Source organism: Gymnoscopelus braueri (assembly GCF_963280865.1).
Source record: "Gymnoscopelus braueri genome assembly, chromosome: 3".
In the NCBI taxonomy this organism is placed as follows: domain Eukaryota; kingdom Metazoa; phylum Chordata; class Actinopteri; order Myctophiformes; family Myctophidae; genus Gymnoscopelus; species Gymnoscopelus braueri.
This window is the reverse complement of record NC_137612.1, coordinates 24,967,867-24,992,259: the sequence shown is the minus strand read 5'-3', so window position 1 is coordinate 24,992,259 and position 24,393 is coordinate 24,967,867. Positions and strand designations below refer to the sequence as shown.

Genomic DNA, 24,393 nt, shown 5'->3' with positions numbered 1-24,393 from the left:
ATGACATCAAACAACAACTGAACGCGGACTGTGGTGGCTGAGAGGTGTGTGACGGTGGGAGGAATAGTTGAGGGATGTCGTGCCCTGGACAGAGTGTCTGTGATCAAGGTGCGGTGTACCCCCACCCCACAACCACAGCTAGATGTGTGTGTCTGGCTCTCAAGGCTGCGACACACAGCTCTACCTCGGTCTCACTGGCTCAGCCGGGCAGGACCCTCTGCAGGACCGATATCACTTTATTGGCCAGGTTTGCAAACTCTGTGATCCACCACCTCCTGGGGATTCTCCAGGCTAAAGGAGCTTGGATAAGGCCAACTGTCTTCTCTTGTTCATCCCCATGAACCTTTCTTCTTGTTTGTTTCCCCATACACCACATTACCCACAACATAAAACAATGATTGACAGCTCTCCATTCATCAGACAGCTTTTTTTTTTCTTCACAGAAAACCATACAATAAATGCAATTATATTGTCTATAAAAATTAAAACAAAAAACTTGCCACAGGGAAATGCCCTGCTTATCTACATGGTTTTGTGCACCAACATGATTCATAAAAAAAAAGAAAGGAGAAGGGGGGAAAAGTGTAAGATAAGATTCGTAGGGGTTTTCTGGATGTGCAGTCCATTATGACCTGACTTATGTCAGAAAACCATTATATAATTATAATAATAATTCCACATTAGCAATAATGATAATAATACAAGTTAGATTTTATTTTAGAGCTCAGTATTACTGCCTGATTGTAAAATGTGTGGTATCAAAACTTCAATACTTCAACATAAAATATTGCTTCAAAAGGAAAACTCTGAAAGAAAAAAAAACAAAACACTAAATATAATGTAAGAACATTATACTCTGTAAAGTGTGTCAAATCCAAGCTCGTACAGAACACAGTTCTAGTAATAGGAAGCAAATCAAAGCACTGTGTGTGGAATCAATCACTCACTCAGCATGCTATCAAACACTGGCCAGGACGCTTTCTGTGCACTTTCAGTACTTGTATATGCACAGGCACCATGTGCTCACACACACACACACACACACACACACACACACACACACACACACACACACACACACACACACACACACACACACACACACACACACACACACACACACACACACGCACGCACACACACACACGCACACGCACACACACACACACACACACACACACACACACACGGTGCACATGAGGGAAAATATTATACTGTGTCATCCAAGCATAATGTAATGTGTGTGGACTCAGGGTATTTTCTGTACTTACAAATAAACAGTGGTGAGAGAGAATAAGTTTGCTCCGTTTACATGTGTCCGTGGTGGAAGTATGTGTCCAACAAAGTATGTGTCATCATTCATTACACTTCAGAGTCCACAAAATAAGAAAATAAAAATAATAAGTGCCAATAGAAGCACCGACGCCTTCCTCTAGTCGCCCTAATCCTTGATTCATTTCCTCCATGAACTGAACAATCAGAGTACCTACTTCTGGGTCAAAGTGTTGTGTGATATGTACAGGACAATGACTGAGGTACAGAGGGAGGGAGTTTGATTCGGCAGGCTGTGAAGTTTTCATTGAGGAAAAAAGACGAGACATGAACATTTCCATGTGTTTGTAGTAATAGGACGCATGGTGAGAGGGAATCTTCATCACATTTCACACAAAGAAAATCACTTTCTATGAGAAAACCTTTTTTTCCCCCAAGTGTTGATTTGAATTAGTAAATAATGAAAAGTCTGAGTAAATTTTGTTTGTGGCATCAGTTCATGCCAAAATACGTCCATTTCATGGTTTTCTTTTTTTTTTGTCCTCACGTGAAAACAGTTGAGAATGCAAGACAGGTCCCTCAGTCTCTTCTGCGGTTTGTCTTTCACTGGGCGACGGGGAATCAAGTTTCCTCCAAGATGTCCAAAATGAAAAGGACAAAGAAGGTATCTGAGTCTTTCAGAGAAGGTTGGTCTCGTCTCCTCAAATTTTCCTTTTTTTGTGCCCTTTTAAAGGGTAGCTTTCCTAGTCAGTTCATCTAGTTTACAACCTTATATCATCTATATCTTTATATAGACTCCTTGCTTTCTCAGCTTTTCTTCTCTCTTTTTTTTTTCTTAAAAAAATTCTTTACAAAATTCTCAAAATGGACAAACAAATCGAAAAAGAAAAAAAAAAGTTGAGGAAGTTCATACAACAACAAATGAAAGTTGGTGGAAGATTGAAGTAAAAACACATTGCTGGTCAAATGGAACCGCTCATGCTCCACTGGCTCCAGGGTGGGCAGAGGGCCCCCACCATTGCCTCATCATCACGTGGACAAAAAGTCCCCACAACCCTCCAGAGCGCTGATCCCAAGGATGAGGAGGGGAAGGACTTCAGGGGATGAGTGGGGTAGAGGAGGGAGGAGAGAGGAGCGACAAAGAAGAGGGAACCGTGAACCGGGGATGAGTGGTGGTAGTCTGGTAGGAAGACCAGATACACTGTCACACACACAAAACAAAAAAAAACTAAAGCGCAACACATACACTCCATCCACCGCAACCCAGAGCCCTGGATCCTAAACCCCATTCCTTCTCCCTCCCCGTCTCCTCCCCATCTTGGTTTTGCTCGGGTCGAAGGTCAAACCTCCACGGACTGGATCTGGTTCATCTGAGCCCGCATCATCTGGACACTGTTGAGGATCTTCTTTTGGTGGCCAGCTAACGTCACGCCCACTCTCAGGATGTCGCTGTTGGTCAGAGACAGACGAAGAATGCATTGAGTCATGGTGACACTACCATGGACCACACGTGGGACAAACACCACTTTTCACATTCGGGTTTTCCCTTTTCGAAGTGCCAGATGGGTGGGGTTTGCCACATAGGACAGCATGATAAAAGACAGAAGATTTCAATGGTTATGGGAAAGCAAATACATTCAGTGCACTTTAACTGAAATTGGTAATTTAACCGTATGCTATCTCAAGCGTCCTCACACAGTCAACCTCAACCATCAGGTGAACGAAGCAGGTAAAAGCCATCTTGGACCCAACTTTGTGAATGACATTTACTGCACCACTCTCATGGTACCATCACTGTGCCAAGCTAAGTCATATCATGGCAAAATATCTCTCCTGTCAACACATTCCTTTCAGCTCCAGACATGACCACTGTTTTTGTATAATCTCTTATTTAATAATAGACAGGATTCCAGTATCTTAACATCTGAGAATAAAGTGTAACAATCTGTATTGCAATCCATATTCAATAAATATTTCAAAAGCAGACTTCTGGGGATGATTGACTGGGACACCTCTAATAGAGTTCCTGTCAACAATTTAATCACTGTTCTAAATCAGTGCTCATGATATATTAAACTTTCTATAACGGCTAGTCCCATTCCTTGATTCAGATTGGCTGGTTTCCGTTTAGTAAACGTGATAAAATAAAGCAATAAGCCACTAGAGGGCGCAGTTTACCGAGTATTTTATAATGGCTGAGGGGCGTAGTGAAGCTTGACGCGCTATAAACAAATAACGCACCTGTGATTGATATAAACTGATCTAAGGAGTAGATTATAGTCTGTTTTATCACAATTTACAATATAAGCATTTAGCAGACGTGCTTAGTCCAGAGTGATTTACAGTAAGCAAGGGCAACACAAGGTAATACATTAAATGCATAGAAATAGTAATCTAGGAAGTAAACCAAGAACCTATCATCAGTCTAACAGTAGAATATCCCAAACGTCAATAATCTGTACATTGCCAGGTCAACAATGACCTAGCATCTGTCTACATAACATGCTATCTAAATTACATTTTAGACTTTGCATAAGCCTGCAAGGTTGTGGAGGCTAGGGAAAGTGCCTTTAGTATCACGTCTACTAAACGGAAACCAGCCAATCAGAATCAAAGAATGGGACTAGTCGTTTAAGACTACTACTCTACTCCTTAGATCAGCTTATATCAATCACAGGTGCGTTATTTGTGTATACAGTGATCCAGCGTATTTAGCTGAACAAGGCAAGGGGAGCGCTTGTTTTCCTTACAAGCCCTGGCTGTGCGGGGCTTCTAAGCACCGCCCGTGTGGTACGGTGGTAGCTAAATCTGGCTTTAAAACATTTTAATTTAATTTTATCTTGGTTACAATGAGACTGAGCTAACAGTTAAGTTTTGTTTCTCTATGTGTTTGTTTGGTAAAAGTTGACATCTAATACACAGCCTGGCTGGTCTGTCAGGAAGATGCTCTTCTTGGTAGCCGGGAACTACTTTCTTGTAGAAGTTGTTCTTGTAGTGAATTATTAAGAACCGTTTTAATTGGGACATGTGTATGATTTTCATGTTGCCATATTTGTCACTGTTTCAGAAAAGCAATAAGACACGCGAGGTCTCAGTTTACCTCTATTTTATAATGGCTGAGAGCGGTCGGCGCCACTCCGTTCACTACGCCCCTCAGCCATTATAAAGTACTTGGTAAAACTGCGACCTCTAGCGGCTTGTTGCTTTAGTAGGGCTAACCATATCCCCAGCTGGCCAGCAGTGATTCATGTGGAGTTCTTAGTCTCTGCCTCGTCCATTATTTTCCCATATCGGGACAGCTTGTCTTGCATTATCACTTACGTATGAGTCATGAATATTTTTCCTATAAAACATGCAGCTTATCGTTGCTTTCGGGCAGAAACCTTGTATCTCCATAGTCTACCTTTTTATGTTTTCTGGTACATTAATGCGCTACTTGGTCGTACCAGACTGTCGCGCAAAAGACAGTGTTGTAGTCTACAGAGCTCACAACACGTCGCGATGCACTGTGAGCTTGCAGATCGGCTACTTTTGCTATTTTTTGCTAAGATTTTGAAAGTGAAAGTGGTTCAGTGTGTCTGTGGATTTTATAATATTGTATAATCTAATGTTGAACCAAAGAAAATTATTCACAAGAGCTTGTGGCAAAATAATAACTACATTGGATCCATTGGAACACAGGTTATTTTCCCCCATTTCCTGAAAAGTAACAGTTTGGGACATACAAGGTTTCCGCCTGACAGTGACAGCCACGATATACTGTACAGTACCAACCACTGCATGTTCCATTCTCTCATCTCAGTGCTTTTTAACAGAGGTAAAAAGAGAAAGCCTGGCAAACACATGGTAGAGAATAAAGAGCTCTGTTATGGCTTGGAGCTATTGTGCCTACCGCTCAGCCCTGCCACTGCAGCATTACGATCTGCTAATTACATGCAGCACAGCTGAAGTTAGCTTTATGACAAGCCAGAGGGCAGAGGCTGGCAACGGTCCAGGCTTTAGGTATAATGTGAGTAAAATTGGGTAAGTGGGGTTACTTCGAAAAGTGCTACTGATCACTGGTTGCTGTCTTAAAGATTTAGTCAGTCATGTAATGAATTACACAGATTATTCCAGTGCTATGATCACATTACTTTTGGCAATTTTGCTATCCTCATTATAATTGTCAATGATAATAAACTATTATTTAAAGATTAACTTTAAAAAAAAAAAAAAAAATTATAATTAAAGATGAATTAATGAGTAAAATATAAATACACACCCATTTGAAGCATGCTTCAGACAGAGCAATGCCATGTAATCCTGTTTTTTCCCCCCAAAGTATTCATATTATTTAGAATATTATTTATAATTTATAAATATTACAGATCTGTACTGTGTAATTTCTAAGAAAGCTGTGCCATGTAATTATTTAGAATTCCAACCCTGTATATGAGATTCCTTCTGGTAAACCCACCTGCTTCCTATCATCATCATCATGATCATCATCATTATCATGATCACCATCATCATCATCATTATCATCATCATCATCATTCCCCTCTTACGCTTATCAGAACCAGAAGGGATCAAACAGCACTCACTCCATAGTCATCTGAGATACCACATCGAACGTGGTAAAATTTGCATTGGCGAAGTTGTCTTTGTACTGTCCCATCTTGATGGCATCAAGCCACTCATCCACAGTGCTGAAGCTGGAGAAGTCTGGGACACTGCGGTCCAGAAGGGGCAGATGAACACTAGAGAAAACAAGAACGGACAGAAAATAGTCAGATAAAAAGAAAAGTACAGTAGCAAGTATCATATCATGCTTCAGCTATGACCGTTTGTGTACAGTTAAACTGTGAAATAAATTACAACACATTACAGCAAAAAATAAAATACAGTTAAAAAGACCTTGAATCCCCGCAGGCCTTATTTGCAAACCAACATTTTCCAAATCGATTTCTTGTAGTGCACTTTCAAAATTAAGTGATAGGCTTTAGGCGAGCCAGCGTATCCACTCAGTGCCTGTGGAAAATCTGGCCCTAACTTCTGCAGCCATGCCACAGACGAGAGCACAGACAGGCATAATGGAAATCAGTAAGCCTTGGCTCTCAAAGGAAACTAACACTCGGAGCAGAAGTGCTTCAGACTGTTTTGTTTTGAAAATAGTGCGACGGCTTCAACTCGGGATTTGCCTAAAGCATTCATGGGAAGGATTTGATCTATCAAACCAAGTGGCTTTCATTTACATAACCGCTCGGCGCCAGGAGAAACAAGAGACAGTGTGTTCCGTTAAAAACACTGAACCACGGCATGGATGGCACTACACCAAAGGCACACATTTCCTATTTGATGGAGAGCGCTCTTTACATCGACAGCAAGTAAACTGCACTAGATCAGTCTAGATGTTATCTACATCAACGTGAAATTGTGGCAACCCTCGAAGCATGCCTTGCGGGACGCCTGCACTGATGATACACAGATGACACATGAGACAGTGAAACAGGCGCGTGCGTGCACACAAACACAGATGCACACACACACATGCAGGGAAATGTACACACAGAGAGAGACAGCGACAGAGAAATGGAGAAAAGCGACCGAAAGAAAAGAAGGAGAAGCGTAAAATATAATTTATGACACCGCACCAACAATCGCTGCCAACCATCTTGCTCAAAACCGGTAATAAACTAGTACAATATATGTGTGTCACACTGTCCCTGTCACTCACCCTGAGGACAACGGGGTCATGGCCTTCAGGGTGTTGGGGTTGCGGATCATCTTATCCAGGTTGTTGACGATCTGGCTGAACTTGGGCCGGTTGTTGCGATCCTTTTGCCAGCAGTCCAGCATGAGCTGGTGCAGCGCGCTGGGGCAGTCCATGGGTGGAGGCAGCCGGTAGTCCTGCTCTATTGCGTTAATCACCTGTAGGTGGAGACACAGATCTCTTAGGGTTGCTGTGAGGCGGTATGGAGAAGGGGGAGGAGAAGGATCGATGTGGGGGCTTTGTACTATAGAGATTATGTACATCAAATGTTGCGGTGGAGTTCATGAAGTGGAGTTCATGAAGTGCAATGCCTCGCATCCAATTTTGTGAATGTCCAGCGATAAGTGTATTCACAGTGGGATGAGCATGATCAGACAGAGACCTTGGCACCGATGTTGAGTTAATGCCTGTTCTGTTTTAACAACTGTTCTGTCTTCTGCTGCCCTATCTAATACGATCATCTGTGCTTCTCTCCCTCTCGCCATGTGCTGAAACAACTGCTTTATTCATTACAGGGCGTCCCTGCCAGGAGGGGGAAGAGAGGGTAAATGGTTAAATGCTACGTGTAAGCTGCCTAAACATACATACATATAAATCCATAAAGACATATAATTTTGCACATGTTACTTCATTACCTTACTCTTGTTTGAGGAACTTGCTACCGCGATTTAATGACCGGCGTTGGCCGTGCTCTGCCTACCAGCTGATTGGCTAAAAAACATAAGCCCTTGCACCAATGCCTTTCCCGCCTTCCTCTTCCACCCTGCCAACAGTGATCTCATCTCTGCCTGGCATGGGCTGGCCTTTACGAAGTATTTAATGTTCTTTTTCATAAAAGACACTAGAGACGGGCATGGTTCTGGCCTGCCCAGTTTGCCGGTGGAGGCAGGCACACAGACACATAGCCAACAGTGGCAAAATGGTCCCGAGAGGACACTTCTTATGAGGATCCACAATCCCCTTCTCATTATCTGGGCCATTAAAGGAGCTCCATTCAAAACCCAGATTAATCTCATTCAGGAGACCTCCAAACGGGGACCCCGATGGAACAGAAACTATCTGGAGCTGCTAATAAGATAACCGTGGAGGTCCTAGAGTCCCTCTTAGCACATTAGCGTTCACACTTTCAATTTGAAACTATTTTCATTATCTCTCCCCATAATTTGCTCTCTCCTCCGCCACCCAGAGGGAGCCAGCAAACGGAGGCTCACAGTCAAGAGCAGAAATAGTCCACCGAGCGCCGCCTTGCATTTCAAATGATCTGATTATCTCTCTGTGGTAAGTGTGGGGGATTTTCATATGAAACCGTGTGTGTGTGCGTGCGTGCACGTGTGCGTGCGTGCATGAATGCATGCATGTGTGCGTGAAGCCTCTGTTTAGCTAAGGGGAAGTAGACTCAATGACAAAAGTGGATCTCTGAGGAGTTCAAGGCTGTAATGAAATTCAGGAAGAAAAATAAACTGTGTATAATGAGGCATTGTTTGAACAGGGATGTCTGTTTGAAGAGGAGAAAGACGACTTTAAAATTAATATTATAATAATAATAATAATGATAATCATAATAATAATAGCGATACTAATAATATAATAATAACTAGAAACATTTGCTCCTCGGAGCACAGGTCTCCGCCAGGCCAGGAAGTAGAAGTCAAACTTAAAAATCTAACAGGTCCGTCTTGATGACATGACTATAGAGATAATGGGCCTCATTCACTAAGCTGGTCAATAATGTGTAAATAAAGTGAGAATCATTTGCAGTGCTCCACGCCCCATTTAAGACCATAAACGTAGAAACATCCTACGTCAGACGAAAAACATCACCACTCCTCAAAATGGATAGATCTACAAGCTTACAACACGGCGGGACGCACCCACTTGACAACTTGTCATTAATAAAGTAAATAGCCTACTCTCACTTGTAATGAGAATAAGAAGTTAGTTTACAAAGTTTAACCTCACGACCAAAGAAAGGCTAATAAAACTTCGAATGGATATTATATAAGCCCTTTCTACTGAACAAATTGCTCACTCACTCACCTTTGCCGAGGTAAAAAGATGATGCTGGAATCGGCCAGTATCCGAAATGTTTTTATCAGAGCTTTATTGATTACTGAGGGGAATCTGTCCTTTGGACGAACCCTCCACTGTCCTACATCGGAATTAGAAATGGAGTAATGGACACAGCTAGATTTCATCCATACTGTATCCTCATCAGATGGTGAAGACTGCGTTCATGTGATAAGGTCAATATTATAAATGAATAGCGTGATATTGGAGTTGGCATGAAAGCCCAATAGGCAAAACTGTGGCCATACGGCAAACACGCCGAGGGATGTCGTAAAAAGAAAATGATATTTTTCTATCTTGAGACATTAATAATATGCATACAAGCAATAGATTGTTTGACATACTTTTTCTTTTTGGGCGGTGAAACCGCCCCTATATGTGAGGTTTGGATATTTGCACACCAAATCCTGCGCTGTGATTGGCCACAAATGTAACCCCCTAACCCTGCACCGTGATTGGCCAATCACAGTCTATTCAGGACTGTGATTGGATAGGGAAACATGACACATGTGCATAGCCCTATACATAGGACCATAACTTAAAAAAAAACATAAATTTGTTTTTTTAAAGTTATGGTTTCTTCCATCACTTCTTCCATCACTTCTTCCATCACTGTGATGACCACTGTGACCACACCACCCACTTCACACTGGGTGTGATTTTTTTATATGTGTTGACAAATGTTGGGCACATACACATTTTATTTGAGGTTTGGCACTGCTTTTTAACTCTTTCACTGCCACACTTATTTCAGACTGTGTCGTCCCAGTGCCATGAAAAAGGTGCATTTTTCCTCCGTTTGTTTTTTAACATTGAAGTGAATGTAGCAGCAATTTTTTGGATAGCGTTATCTCCTAGTTCCTTTGAGATAACCCAAAAAAAAAAAAAACCAAGAAATTCCAAAAAAATAATAAAATAATAATAATAATACTTTTTTCAATTTAAAAAAAAAAAATATTTCCGTCTTTCCGTCATTGGCCATGATAGCCATAGAGCCATCGGACGGGAATTCCCGTTTTTGGCAGTTAAAGAGTTAATGACATACACAAGCTTTGGTCTCATGTAAGTCTACCTCCGAGCAGACGTGGGAAAGAGCGGACGTCTGTCAAAATTCACGGACAAAAAAAGATGGATGAATCAGACGTGGGAATTTGCGGCAATGCCGGTAAGTACAAAATATGGACATAAACAAGCTTAGTGAATCAGGCCCAATGTGTACCAATTTGCATGATGTTTGGACAAAATCTGTAGGGGTAATAGCAATTTTTTTTTTTACCAAACCCGGCCTCCTGGTGGCGCTATAACAGGCCAATGTGAAATACTTGGGGCAGAGGTTCTGCTCTGGCCTCCAGTGTGCACAGTTTCACGTCTATCGGGCCAACAGTGCCGGAGATTATCTGTACAAAGACGGACGGACAGACGGACCCACACACGCATGGATGGATGGACGGAGAGGGGCAAAAACATAGTCTCGGCCACGCCTTCGGCCACGCCTTCGGCCTGGCGGAGTCAATAATAATAATAATAATAATAATTCAACGGATGACAGGCAAGTCAAGCTACGTACATCTTGATTGGTCATGTCCCAGTAAGGCCTCTCTCCATAGGACATTACTTCCCACATGACAATTCCGTAGCTCCACACATCGCTGGCCGACGTGAACTTCCTGTACTGGATGGCTTCGGGGGCGGTCCATCGGATAGGGATCTTCCCTCCCTGTAAAAAACACAAAGGGCAACAACCTCAGCGAGGGGAGAGGAAGCAAGACCGAAACCTGACCGTCACAGTGTCTCGACTCAGGAGAGAGAGATCGTTCATACAAACAATGCAAGCTGTAACCCAAAACCGGGAGATGGATACAACAAAACCCCTGGGAGTAAAGTGTAGGACATGAAACACTGTACGAGAGAGGAGGAAGAGGAGGAAGAGGAAGAAGGGGGCATGAACAGGTGAAGGGGTGATGTGTGTTTTGATTAGAGAGGCTAGCCGAGGAAGAGGGCTCACATGTGTGTGTGTCAGACACAGGTTTAAATTGTATTGACGAATAATGCTTCGTTTGTTTTAATCTGGTATGAACACGTGACGGATGGTAGGATTACTTGAAGTAAGAGTACCTCTAGAGTTCATTGTTTGTTCCAAGTGGGAAATCATATCCATCTGGTAGCACAAGCAGGTAAAACAATTCACCCAGCTGCGCGTGTGCATGCGCGTGCGTGTGTGTGTGTGTGTGTGTGTGTGTGTGTGTGTGTGTGTGTGTGTGTCTGTCGTGGTGCATGGTGTTGATGAGCTCATGGCTCAGGCCTGATTTATACTTTGCGCGAAAGGGTTGCGCCCCGAAAATAGCAGATCTACAAGCTTGTTGAGCTTGTTGATCTGTTTTCGGTGCACAACACTACGTGCAACCAAGTATGAATCAAGTGTCAGTTCTCACCAGGGCACTGGTGTAGGTGGGGTCTGACGTGTCGTCCTCTAGGAAGCGTGACAGGCCGAAGTCAGACACCTTGCACACCAGGTTGCTGTTGACCAGGATGTTGCGGGCGGCCAGGTCGCGATGGACATAGTTCATGTCGGCGAGGTACTTCATGCCCGATGCTATGCCACGTAGCATGCCCACCAGCTGGATCACAGTGAACTGCCCGTCATTTTGCTGGAAAAAAGAACCATCCAAAAAACAAAAGTTAAAATCCCAGAGACAGCAGAGCAGCTGGGATAGTGGACTAGTTCAAAATCCGATAGGACAGCATAATCCTGCAGGCAGCCTCCAATGCTGCCAAGGTGCCACTGAGCAAGGCTCAAAATTACTCTAAGGCTGCTGTACTGCAGGCATTCCTGTAGTCCAGACCTCTCTAATGAAATGCATATGTATAGGAAAAACACAAACTTCAGTTGCCTCTGTGTTATTTGACAATAAAGTATTCTTCTACGGATTCTGGGCACCCGGACAAGTTGTGGCACTGGGCCACCCCCCACCGCCAACGCATATCGAAGTAGCCCTGTATCATCTTGCCTCTCTACAGAGTCCTCTCAAGCTCCGACCCCACCGAAGTACTCCCCCATTCCCTCCCACTAGTGGCGCCTGTGCTCGCTGGATTTGGCTAGACGGTAATGGTGTGGGCTGGGCTAAAGCTCAACTGGTCCCGGCAGGGCCGGGCCAGGCTTAGCTGGGTATGACTGGCTGTCTACAGCTGTTCCCCTCCATGGTTTGGTAAGGGCTTTACCCCATGCACGGGCAGTGTCTGGAGCTGCTGTGCAGCTGTGCCTCCAACTGTGCACACCTGCACTCTCCGCCACCACCCACCACGAGGCCCACGAAAACAGAGAGAATTCTGGAGGATTGCTGGGTAATGGGAGCATGGGACTGGGTGTGGACAGACGGAGAACGGCTCAATCTCATGGCCCAGTGGAAGGGGAAAGGGAGGGGACTCTGGTTAGGCTAGTTCTCTAGCTAGCTCTGGCTTGCCATGCCATGCTAACAGTCTATATGAGCATTCTCTCATTGAAAGTCTTCTGCGCTCATTAGTCGAGCGGAGGCTTCTCCTCACGTTCGCGACGCTCCTCCTGGTGTACCATGGCAATTAAGCAGCATGCATTATTCATGCTTTCCTCGTAAATACGCATCGCCTCCTAATCCCTGCACTGTGTTTGCATATACTTTAATTGGAAGGATTCTATTCAAAGTCATCGGGGTCAGGTTAGCAGCTAGAGGAATCCTCTCTGAGAAGAGAGCACGTTATTAGTGCCGCTCTGTGGCTCAATGTCCGGTATACGCTTTGTATAAAAAAAAGACTGAAACACTATTGGCTTCACAAGTTTACTTTCTTTGGTTGCCGCTGAGTAATTGCTGTGGTTGTGATCGATCCCTTCCTCTCTCTTTCTGTCTTACACTCTGCTCTTCACCACAGGTTGTCCTGCAGGAGCACCAGGGGAGAGAATCCTTCAGCAGGCAGCTAGGTACAGACTGCAGTGACCATTGTATAGCATAAACAGTTGAAACAATTATTTCTGAGTAGGACGTTACTCTCTTCCTCCAAAGGGCCATATATATATATAGTTGTTTAGATTTATTTTTGGGCTTTTATGCCTTTATTGACAGGACAGTAGGCTGACAGGAAATGGGGAGAGAGAGATGGGGAGTGACACGCAGCAAAGGCCGTCGGACCATTATTTTTACACAAAACTTTAACCAACTGTAAACTAACAATCTGCCACCAACCATTCCCTTTTTCTTATGATCACTTATAACATGAGGTTTTCCTTACAGTTCCTGTGGGGTACAGAGCACTAGCTGCACAGTATTTCAGCATACAAACGCACCAGCCTTGCATTTCAGATGCTTTGACGTCGTTAGCGAACACTGTCATGAGCTGAAGTGCCTCAGATGCTCGCTGTGCTGTTTTTGAACAACAATGTGCTGTCAAATGTGTTTAGAAAACATCTACATATAGACACAAACACACCCCTTTTCCGCCCGTATCAAATTCAAGTGTCAGCTAGTGTTTTTGTGCCTCAGAGGTTGAAGGCAGAATGCAAATAAAGATGCTGTTTCTGAACCCTGAGCAGCAGTCAGAACAGTGTGATGACAGCAGTCTGCGTATCGCCTTTCTTGTGGGTGGTTTTGATCTGTACTGTGATCCGGAGAAGAAGAGAATTCATTTCAACTTTTATATTTTTCCTTTGCAAATACCATTGTTTTTATTGCTAGCACTGTGTGTACTGCTGGAAGACATTTTCTGAACATTTACCAATATGCATGATGTAACTGTATCGTGCTGTTTAGGTGAGCGCCCAGAAATCTAGCTTTGATGTTGGAGAAAAGAGTTGCATGGGTGAGAGTTGGTATGTCTTGTAAAGTTTTTTGAGAGGTTTTAGTCATGAATGTCATGGCTTGGATCGAACTGGCGAGGGGGATATGTTTTATAGAAACAGGCAAAACTGGCAACGCTGTGTTTTCTAGCACTTTTAAATTATGTAGACCATATCTGAGCTGCTTTAGTTTAGACAGAAAGAGGCAGACTTCCACTTTCATGTTGGCTTGATTTAACCACTTAAAGGACCACTTCACCAATTTTCAACCTATCTTCATATACTTGGTCCTCCTCACTATAATGCTCATTATAATATGGCAGCATTTTTGTCTTTTCTGCCATTTTGTGTATTCTTCAAAACACACTTTTTGCTACTACTCCAGTAGTCCAAAACTCTCAAATCGGCACACAACATCTCTAGAGTAATGTGATCAAGATGTATCAGTCAGATTCTTTATATTCCATTCCAATTGGCTATGAATGACTTCCAAAAGTGGCGGGCCCTGGGTGGCCAACCCAGCCGGGTACTATAGATCCACAATTGTTTGTTTTTTTACCTACCGGTATAATGATGATGCCTAATACAGGGATGCCAGGTTGAAAGTGGATGAAATGTAAATCTTTTGTACAACATATGAACTCGGATTCAGAGTACTGGAAATTGGTCAAGTACCGTAGTACAGTACTGTAGCTGTTATAAGTTTCCATCATATCTTCTAAACTAAAAATAAGTCATTTATTTTGACAAAGATCATACAATTCCATTTTCCATAAGTCAGCGGGCTCTTTCACACTCACTTCAGAAACAAGACAAGACCAATTAGGGGCAGATGAAAGAATCCTAACCGCCAGCCATATTAGCAGAAATTTGTTCTTATTCTGCTGACATGGTATGACAGAGGGTGTGGGACTGTGTGACAGCGACAGATTCTCATTTCCTAGCCAACTTAATTTTCAAACATCTGACAGTTCACACAATTTGGGTGAATTATTTATGTGGGCTGAATATGGGGGTGTCTTCCTCTGTGTAGAACTTGCACTGAGAGAGTATTTCCGTGTCTGGTGGGAGTGGAAGCACAGCTTCTATACACAGCCGTAAGCCGTATGTAGAATAATGATAATCAGTGGCGCTGCGGCTGGATGAGGGTAAAGTAAAAGAGATGGTCAACCAACATCAAAAGCCAAACAGAAATCTTGTTCTGAATATCTACCCAACGGGGCCCTGCTCTTCCCCTGATAAGTCCCTCATAAAGATCAAGAGGGAAAATAAAGCATGAGAGAAGAGTTAGAACCCGAGTCAATAATTGGACGAGACACACTATCTGAGCATTAATAGCGCAGCTTGATTGCATGGAGAGGGAGGTTATCTCGGAGGAATTGGTGATGGACACGATGCTAACCAAGGAGGAGAGATAGGAGTTGCGCATGATTAATGCTCTGAATACTAATGTTCAATTGAACTAGGAAGGATACAGTATGCATTAGTGCGTTCACCCAGTGGTGATTACGGAGCCAATGTGGCAGTGTGTGTGTGTGTGTGTGTGTGTGTGTGTGTGTGTGTGTGTGTCAGTCTAATAGTTCAACTGTATTGACTAGTTGACATAAGGTATGTATTTGTACCAATACAAGGTTATTGAGTCTTTGCCCGTGCTACTCTCTGAAACCACTCGAATCCAGTGGTGGAAAGTAACATTTACTCAAGAACTGTACTTAAGTACAATTTTGAGGTATTTTACTTGAGCATTTCCAATTTCCAATACTTTTACTTCTACTCCACTACATCTCAGAGGCAAATAAACTTCAGTTACTAGTTACTTTGTAGATTTTGATTATTATTACAAAACATACATTACCCACTTCAGACCTACGTATTTACATTTTGGCCATTTGAAAATAGCTGATCTACAAGCTAATATTTTTTATCCATTTTTTACATTTGAAAACTTGTGAAATGGGAAATCTTCTGTATAATGAGGACTTTCTACTTTTGGTACTTTATAGTACATTTTGATACCAATACTTTTGTACTTTTACTCAAATCAATTTTGAATTCCTGACTTTTACTTGTAACAGAGTATTTCTGCATTGCAGTATTGATACTTTGACTTAAGAAAGAATTGTGAGAACTTTTTCCACCACCGCTTGAATCAGACTTATCCAGTGGTGGAAAAAGTACTCTTTATTACTTAAGTAAAAATATCCATACTGCAATATAGAAATAGCAGAAATACAATTGTGAGCTTGTAGATCGGCTATTTTCAAATGGCTGAAATGTAAATAGTGGTTAATGTATGTTTTAACTAGTAACTAAAGTTTTCAGATAATTGTAGTGTAATAAAAGTACAATATTTGCCTCTGAGATGTAGTGGAGTAGAAGTAAAAATATTGGAAATTGAAGATACTCAAGTAAAGTACAAATACCTCAAAATACTTTATTATTAAATTATTATATGAATTACTTAATTACAGTACATAAGCAAATGTACTTAGTTACTTTCCACCACTGGACTTATCTAACTAAGCCACATAGTTGATCGCTTGTTACTCACTCTGAGGAAAGAGTCCAGGGATCCGTTCTCCATGAACTCGGTGATGATAACGACAGGGCTGCTCTTGGTGACCACACCCTCCAGGCGAATGACGTTGGGATGGTCGAACTGGCCCATGATGCTGGCCTCGCTCAGAAAGTCGCGCCTCTGCTTCTCCGTGTAGCCGGACTTGAGGGTTTTGATGGCCACGAACATCTCCCTTTTCCCCGGGAGCTTGAGGTTGCCGCTGCACACCTCTCCAAACTCGCCTGCAAAAGAAGGAGGCCAAACGGAAGCAAAGGGACGTACAGTAAGACAACAAGCAACAAGAGCAGCACAGGAAACCAGCTGAACATGGACAATTGAACAGTGTTGATTTCGTCGACTAAAACTATGACGAAAAATGTTGGTCGACTACCTTTTTTCACTGACGAAAACTAAATAAAAAACAAATAAAAACTAAGCTATGATGACTAAAACTAAAGCTAGGTTTCCATCGCACCGATTTGGGCCCGACTCTGCGCCGGGGAGCGTTGGATATCGTCGTTCAGTCGGTTAGGGGATCTGCGACCGACGCCAAGGGGTCCGCCGTGACCTAATCGGCCGACTCCGGGGCTACCCGACTTGCTCAGTCTTTGCCTGACTGGGAGAGCCGTGGAGTAGAGAACAGGGGGGAGAGAGAGGGGCTTAGGTGTTTCCAGATTCTGTGAGAGAAGCAAGCGACCAGGTCTATGAAAACCTACATTCACTGTTTCTCGTTGTCGAGAGAGAGAGAGAGAGAGAGAGAGAGAGAGAGAGAGACCACTTGAATCCAGTGGTGGAAAGTAACTAAGTACATTTACTTAAGTACTGTACTTGAGTTCAATTTCGAGGTGTTTGTACTTTACTTGAGTATTTCCAATTTCCACTTCTACTCAACTACATCTCAGAAGCAAATATTGTACTTTTACTCCACTACAATTATTTGAAAACTTGTTACTAGTTACTTTGTAGATTTGTATTATTTTTACAAAACATAGAGAGAGAGATGCGCACTGGTGATGTCATTAATTATTTGGGAGCAGGTGTGTAAGATTCCAATAGTATTTTTAAATGGCTTTCATATACTAATATTTTTTTTTTCAAATGAGATTTGACCTTATAGATCGAAATGTGCTCAGTTCTGTTCTGGGTGTAAAAGTATACTGTAATGTAGATGTACTCTGAGTCTGTTAAGTAAAAGTCCGGAATTCAAAATGTAGTCGAGTAAAAGTACTAAAGTATTGGTATCAAAATGTACTTAAAGTACCAAAAGTAAAAGTACTAAGATGTTTGAAAATAGCAGATCTACAAGCTCACAACGATGCGACACGTTGTGAGCTTGTGGATCGGCTATTTTCAAATAGCCTAGGTACAAAATAGGGCCAAAGTGGTTAATGTATGTTTAATGTAATGATTTATATCTGCAAAGTAAAGTTTTCAATAATTGTAGTGGAGTAAAAATAGGCCTACAATATTTGCCTCTGAGATGTAGTGGAGTAGAAGTAAAAGTATAGACAATTGGAAATACTCCAGTAAAGTAAAAGTACCTCAAAATGTTACTTAAGTACAGTACTTGAGTGAATGTACACCACCGCACGTCAGTGAAAAAAAAACCTGGGAACATCCCTATTTACAAGCGACTTTACAGGGAAACAAGCCTAAAGTCGCTTATAATAAGCAGACCTGGCAACACTGGCAGGATCTTGCAGATCAGCGCTGCCAGCTCTAACGCATTAGCACAACAATGTGCGCATTGGTACTAAATGCCAACTTTTGCCAACCGACTACCTGTCGGTTGGCAAAAGTGTAGTCTGAAGTAGTCTGTTTGATGGAGTCACCTTAAGACTAAATATATTGATAGTTTCGTCAACAAATAAAAACTAGACTAAAATGTTAGTGAGGGACTAGTGGATCCAGTAGAACGTGTTGCTCTCTGAAAATAGCAGATCTACAATCTCACAACGTGTCGCGTTGTGATTTCTGCTATTTTCAGCATGCAACCAAGTGTAAAATCAGCCAGTACGACGCCATCAAGGCACCGCCAACATACATTCTAGTCGACTAAATCAACTGTAGATTTAGTCGACTAAAATCTCATGATATTTAGTCGACTAAAACTAGACAAAAACCAAAACATTTCAGATGACTAAAATATGACTAAAACTAAATGGAATTCTATTCAAAAGACTATGACTAACACTAAATCAAAAGTTGGTGTCAAAATCAACACTGCAATTGCAGCTGGCAAGTGTTTTTTTTTAATAAAATATAAAATTCTGTTCCAGTTTAACCCATTCAAACCGGGAACGCATGTGTGTATTTCATCCATATTTTATACTTTGGCTATTCAAAAATAGCAGATATACAAGCTCATAGCGCAGATCAGAGCTTGTAGATCTGCTATTTTTGAAGAATCTTGAACATTTGTGCAAATCTTTGAATAAACATATATTTTTAAAGGAAACATTTTTGACTCAAATCTATGCTTCTGGCGGGTCCCTGGAACTAAATATTTTGAGATGGGGGTCTGCTGCCAAATACATATAATTTTGGGGGACCATGACATGAAAAGCTTGAGAACCACTGATATACAGTAGCAACATACGTTTTATTTTTTTAACGGTTAAGATTTAGAAGACATCTGTAGAATATAATATTCAAAGATTTGCACAAATTAAAAAAAAAGTTCTACAAGCACATGAGCTTGTAAATCTGCTATTTTTGAATAGCCAAAGAAATCTAAAAGAAACACAAACAACTGAAGTGCAACAGCTTTCCATCACGTTCATTTCTGTTCTAAAAACTATTAAAACCGGCTCCTCTGTTTTAACATTGTTTAGCTCCAACCATTGTTTCAGTGAAGAGATTTTCCATTACCTGCGCCAATGACCTGCTCAATCTTTACGCAGGATATATCAATCTCCTTGGCAAACTCCCTTACTGCCTCGTTGGGGTCCTCATATGTGAACGGATCAATATAGATCTTCATTCCTGGAGTCACTTGGAAAAAGAAAGAGAGGCTATAGTAATCTCTTTCAGATAAGCAATAAACATCATCATTACACATTCACATGCAATTTGGTAACATTTTCTATGAATCCCATTTCTTTGGTGCATTATAAACATATTTTATTATAATCTGCTTATAACACTGTATAACTATAGTTATAAGAACTAATAAATATTCATAATATTTACTATATTTACTGTACTATTTCTTTCAAGCCTTTCCTTGATGTTTTCGGCGTATTGGCTGGTGAAGTTTGCAATCTTGTGTTAATTTAAACTCGGATCAGTATTTAACTGTGTGGAGGTGACGTATGTGATACATAAATGGTGGTTATGACTAGGCACTCATGGCTACTATGTAACAGTCTGTGAGCAATGACACGGTGATCCCATGTGCTCTTAGTGATGATAAGGTAGGTTAATGTGTATATCAACTCCTGAGAGTCAAGGTGCCATTAACACCCATGAGAGAAAGAGAGAGAGAGAGAGAGAAAGACGCTCGGCGCTAATATCAGCATCGTTCAGCTCTGCTCCAGGAAATAAATTGGCTCTCCTAAGTCCTGATGCCAGGTAAATTGGCTTACGGTGGCCTTTAAGTGTTCAGGGACTTAAGTGTCCCAGGTTTTAAATCCGATTATTAGGGCTCTCACATGCACATCTGGCCCGAAGCCTTCTGAATGGCGACTGTGCTGTTGCAGTAGCTGGAGGGAGAGCCTGCACACTGCACAGAGTCACAAAAACCTGGCAACGCTAAGCTAAGGAGGAGTGGAGTAGAGACGAACAGATGGAGAGGATCTCTCCAGGCAAACCCCCATCCTCCATTATCAGAACAATGCTATCTGTGCCCAAGCCGCGATGCCATCCAAATGACCACCCACTAATGGATGGCATGGACCACCGAAAACAAGGGCAGACACCCCAAATACGACTGGTGTGAGGGAACGGCACACACACACACACACACACACACACACACACACACACACACACACACACACACACACACACACACACACACACACACACACACACACACACACACACACACACACACACACACACGCACACGCACACACGCACACACACACACACACAGAGGACGTGTTGGCTTCCACTTGCCTTAATAGCTGTGAAATGCCTTTGCCACTTACTGGCACTTTGCACACTGATTTGGAATGGAGTTTACTGTATGTAGAGCAATCACTGCAAACTGATTATATTGTATGGAAAATGCCAAGCAAGCCAATCGAAAAGGTCAACAAGATAGAAATTAGACCAAAAAAATGAAATGAACCTGGGAATGGAAACAGATCAGTACTTGTAAACGGGTGAAACAAATAACAATAAGGCATAATAATTTAGATGGGGTGAGGGTTACAATTGCTTCTCCTCATCTCAGAATGATTTCTGTGTTATTGAAATGTAGATTGTAGACAGTGCACCACTGTACCAGTGCAGTATGAAAATTGAGAAGTGCCATTCCTTCACCAAACCCCTTTGAATTTTTTAACAATGGCAAATGACTCATGTGGCATTAGCATGCTAATAGCTTTTTACACAGGCGCGAGCACTGACCTATTTCCACAACAATAGATTTGGTTTGACTGTGAAATGTGATGATGCAAGGAGCCGCACAGTGTTCGAACGCAGGTTATGACAGGGGTAAATCCTTGGCTTTAAGAGAGCAGAGTCAAACAAGCGACGTGATTACTCGTATACGGGGTGGGGTGGTTGAGTGGGGAGTGTGGGGAGCGGGCGAGTTGAGCAGAGAACCGTGTTGGGATGTAAGCCAAGGACACCAGTAGGCAAGGTGGTGGTAGCCATGGAGACAGGTGTGTGTGTGAGGCAGCAGCGGGTTGAACGTTAGCCATGGATACGACTGTGTCAGACCGGTAGTCATGGAGACAGGTGTGCGTGCCGTGCCGGTGGGGCTGGTGGGGCTTTCTGGGTGGGGAAGGGTTTGTTGTGTTAGACAGACACAGTGAGTGAAGAGCGAGGGAGGGTGGATTGGTTTTACTCACTGTGGCCACTGGTGTAGTGCTGCAGCTTGTCTGTGTACTCTGATTCTCCCCTGTCGAACGTACGTGTCCTGGGGGAAAAAACGCAAAGAGCTTTAACACCGCTCCAGGGAAGAGGAAAAAGGGGGGCGCTATTGTGGGGGCTGTGGCGTATGCCCAACATGCCCAAAAATATCAACAGACACCAAGCCTACAGGTACTCCTTTTTACGCTTTAATCTTCATTTGGATCCCCATTAGCTGCCACCGAAGTACGAGCCACACTCTTCCTGGGGTCCACAACAAACATATCAACACTTATCACATATTATAACACAAAATAAAAAAAACTTCAAGACAATAAAAGTCAAAGTAAAAAAAACTACGCATCACAACCCATCAAATTACATTCTTCAGGAATCAGGTCAGTTAATTAACATTAGGGTTTCTTAAAACTTGCCTTACTGGGTGCTTCAGTGATCATAATTGGTAATGTATTTCATATTGTAAGCACTGCTAGTGCTAGGATAGTAAAACAGGCCTGCAGGGTGCACAATTCACCACTCATGGATTCCCTGATTGAAGGCACATCATTCTAAATCAGCCTCTAATCACACACTAGATGATTCAATTCTACCATCCATTTTGTATTTTCATCAAACTCTTTTCTTTCTTTTTCTACCCTTTCCCATCGCTGGAAAGTAAGCTGTGCCTCCACAAGTACCTGGATGGCCCGCATGTTTCTACAGAGTGTAATTTTAACAATCCACAGGACCCTGTAAAACTGCATTAAGGAAGTGAGTAATAAAATGATAATAACACAAGCGAGCAAGTGTCTGCTTTTGCCAGCTAGTGCAGATGTTTTATTGCAGGGTGGCTGGCCAGACAGTGTAAACAGATTAGGAGGAGCTACAGGAGGACAGGCTCACCGGTTACAGACGATGATGAGGACAACCACAGCAATGAGGAAGACCAGTCCAGCAGCCGCCGAACCGACGATCAGAGGCAGTTTCTCCTGAATGCTGGTGTTGTATTCCTCTGAAAAAAGTTTTAAAAAAGGGGAACCATACACACACACACAACACATACAGACAGACAGACAGACACACACACACACACACACACACAGTACAGTCACCGGCTGAAGCATATGGGAAAGCATCTGAGCCACTGCATATGGAGGGAGCAGTGGGTGACAGACAGGCATACGGCAGGGTGAACCAACAGAGCTCTTGGCATCTTGATTGGCTGCGCGGACGTCTCTCCAAAGCCCCCACTGAGCGCGCTCAGATGCCAGGGATATGGCTGATCATCTGGCAGAGGGCGTGTGGAATGAAGAAGGAGCATGTTTGGGTGAGACCCAACCCAGCCATGCAGCCAAGCACAGGGAACCCAGCTATTCAACACAGGCAAACATAGGCAGGGCCATATACGCCCCTTTTAGCACCACATCCGAGCATTAAAGACCAATTTATACTTCATTGTATACAACGCTGTCGTGTGCCGAAAATAGACGATCTACAAGCAACGTTGTACGACGTTGTATAAATTAAGTATAACTCATAACTCAACCATGTCAACCGGAGATAAAGGTTAGTGGGTTCATTAGCACTGTGCTTGTGGCTGGAGAGGACATTATTATATTCGATACATAACACAGTATGTGGTGTAAAGGTCTGACGGAATATGGTAATTGCTGCAGTGTTAAAACACTGGCACCATAGCATAGGGTTTGTTTACATAGTGATTTGCTGGATTAATACAATTATGCAAAGCATTTTATGTCTCAGCTTTTGATATTAAGACCGACAGCGAGTGACAGCTAAGCATAAGTTTTTACAGCAGTAAAATTCTTCTTGTCATTTGTAATTCATGTAAGCACTGCAGAAATGTAGACACATGCTTTGAGTTATGATGGACTAAGTAAGTCCAATGAAGCCTATTTTTCATACTGAAAATCAAACTTTTCCAGAACACATATCACTATCCAACATTTAGAAGGTCAAACAAACCTAACCTAATCTTTATAATTGATGTTTATGTTTTGGGGAGCACCATGGGTGTATGGGAGATCGCGCTAATGCATTTTACGGCTGCAGGGAAAGGAGACGTTGGGAACAGAACGGAACATGCAGACATAGAGCTTTATTAGCCTGCATGAATGCTGTTTACCGCATATTCCTTCTGCTGAGCAGTGTCCTTCTGCACAGATTAGAGAACTCCAACCTGATCTCTGACTCACAAGCCCATTGTTAGCAAGCAACAAACTGCAATGGCTAAATGTCTATGTTGAACATTATGTGTGTGAGTGAGTTTTGTGTCAAAACAATACAGTGTTTGGTAAATGTGCTACTGCAGGTACTGTCATTGACAGCTTAAATTATATATATTAACTCCTTGTTTGACAAACTCATACTTTTACAGCCTAGAGATAATCTATGGATTAGAGATACTGAATGATAAAACAGTTAAATGGGTTTTTGGGACAAACTTAATTCAACGTAAGTACCGTATACCATGAAACATTCTCTGGTAGCATAATCAAAGATTAGAATGTGCATAGTATGATATTAGCGTATTGCTATTCCTGCACAATATCTAATTATGGAGTATTTGAATTGTTTATGTCACAACACCAACACCATCTGGCAGCTGTCTGCCTCCATACAACAGCCCAGCAGTGTTTGGTCGATGGGCCACGCATGAGAGGTGATAACAGCCCTGCGTGCTTTGGTGAACATTGGCTGCGTTTCTCACCCTCAGTCATGGTCTGGAAGTACAGCTTGCCGCTGTAGCGTCCAAACCCGGCCACAGTTCGGGCCCGGACCTGGAAGACGTAGATGTTCCCTGGCTTGAGGCCACGGATGATCACTGTGTTGGTCTGGCTCCGGATGGTGGTGGAGTTGTAGTCCGACTGGTCCTAGGGAGAGGAGAGAAAACAA

General features: G+C 42.5%; 2 protein-coding genes across 3 annotated transcripts in view; one reads left to right on the top strand and one right to left on the bottom strand.

Annotated features, from left to right (window-relative positions):
• Positions 1–24,393, top strand: part of dhrs3b (dehydrogenase/reductase (SDR family) member 3b) — a 280,407-nt gene that overhangs the window by 153,695 nt on the left and 102,319 nt on the right. The gene's annotated exons all lie outside the window — the stretch shown is intronic.
• The window catches only part of ephb2b (eph receptor B2b), a 171,046-nt gene continuing 147,769 nt past the window's right edge, over positions 1,117–24,393 (bottom strand). Inside the window, exons 7-16 of one of the 2 annotated variants that reach the window (XM_080424114.1) lie at positions 24,209–24,371; positions 22,381–22,489; positions 21,477–21,544; positions 19,324–19,446; positions 16,447–16,694; positions 11,524–11,739; positions 10,659–10,808; positions 6,989–7,182; positions 5,856–6,011; positions 1,117–2,721 (exon numbers count right to left, since the gene is read on the bottom strand). In XM_080424114.1, the coding sequence (XP_080280240.1) occupies positions 2,613–2,721; positions 5,856–6,011; positions 6,989–7,182; positions 10,659–10,808; positions 11,524–11,739; positions 16,447–16,694; positions 19,324–19,446; positions 21,477–21,544; positions 22,381–22,489; positions 24,209–24,371 (1,536 nt within the window). In that variant the 3' untranslated portion in view covers positions 1,117–2,612. The remainder of the gene's footprint in view (positions 2,722–5,855; positions 6,012–6,988; positions 7,183–10,658; positions 10,809–11,523; positions 11,740–16,446; positions 16,695–19,323; positions 19,447–21,476; positions 21,545–22,380; positions 22,490–24,208; positions 24,372–24,393) is intronic. The other variant, XM_080424115.1, reaches the window with a different exon arrangement.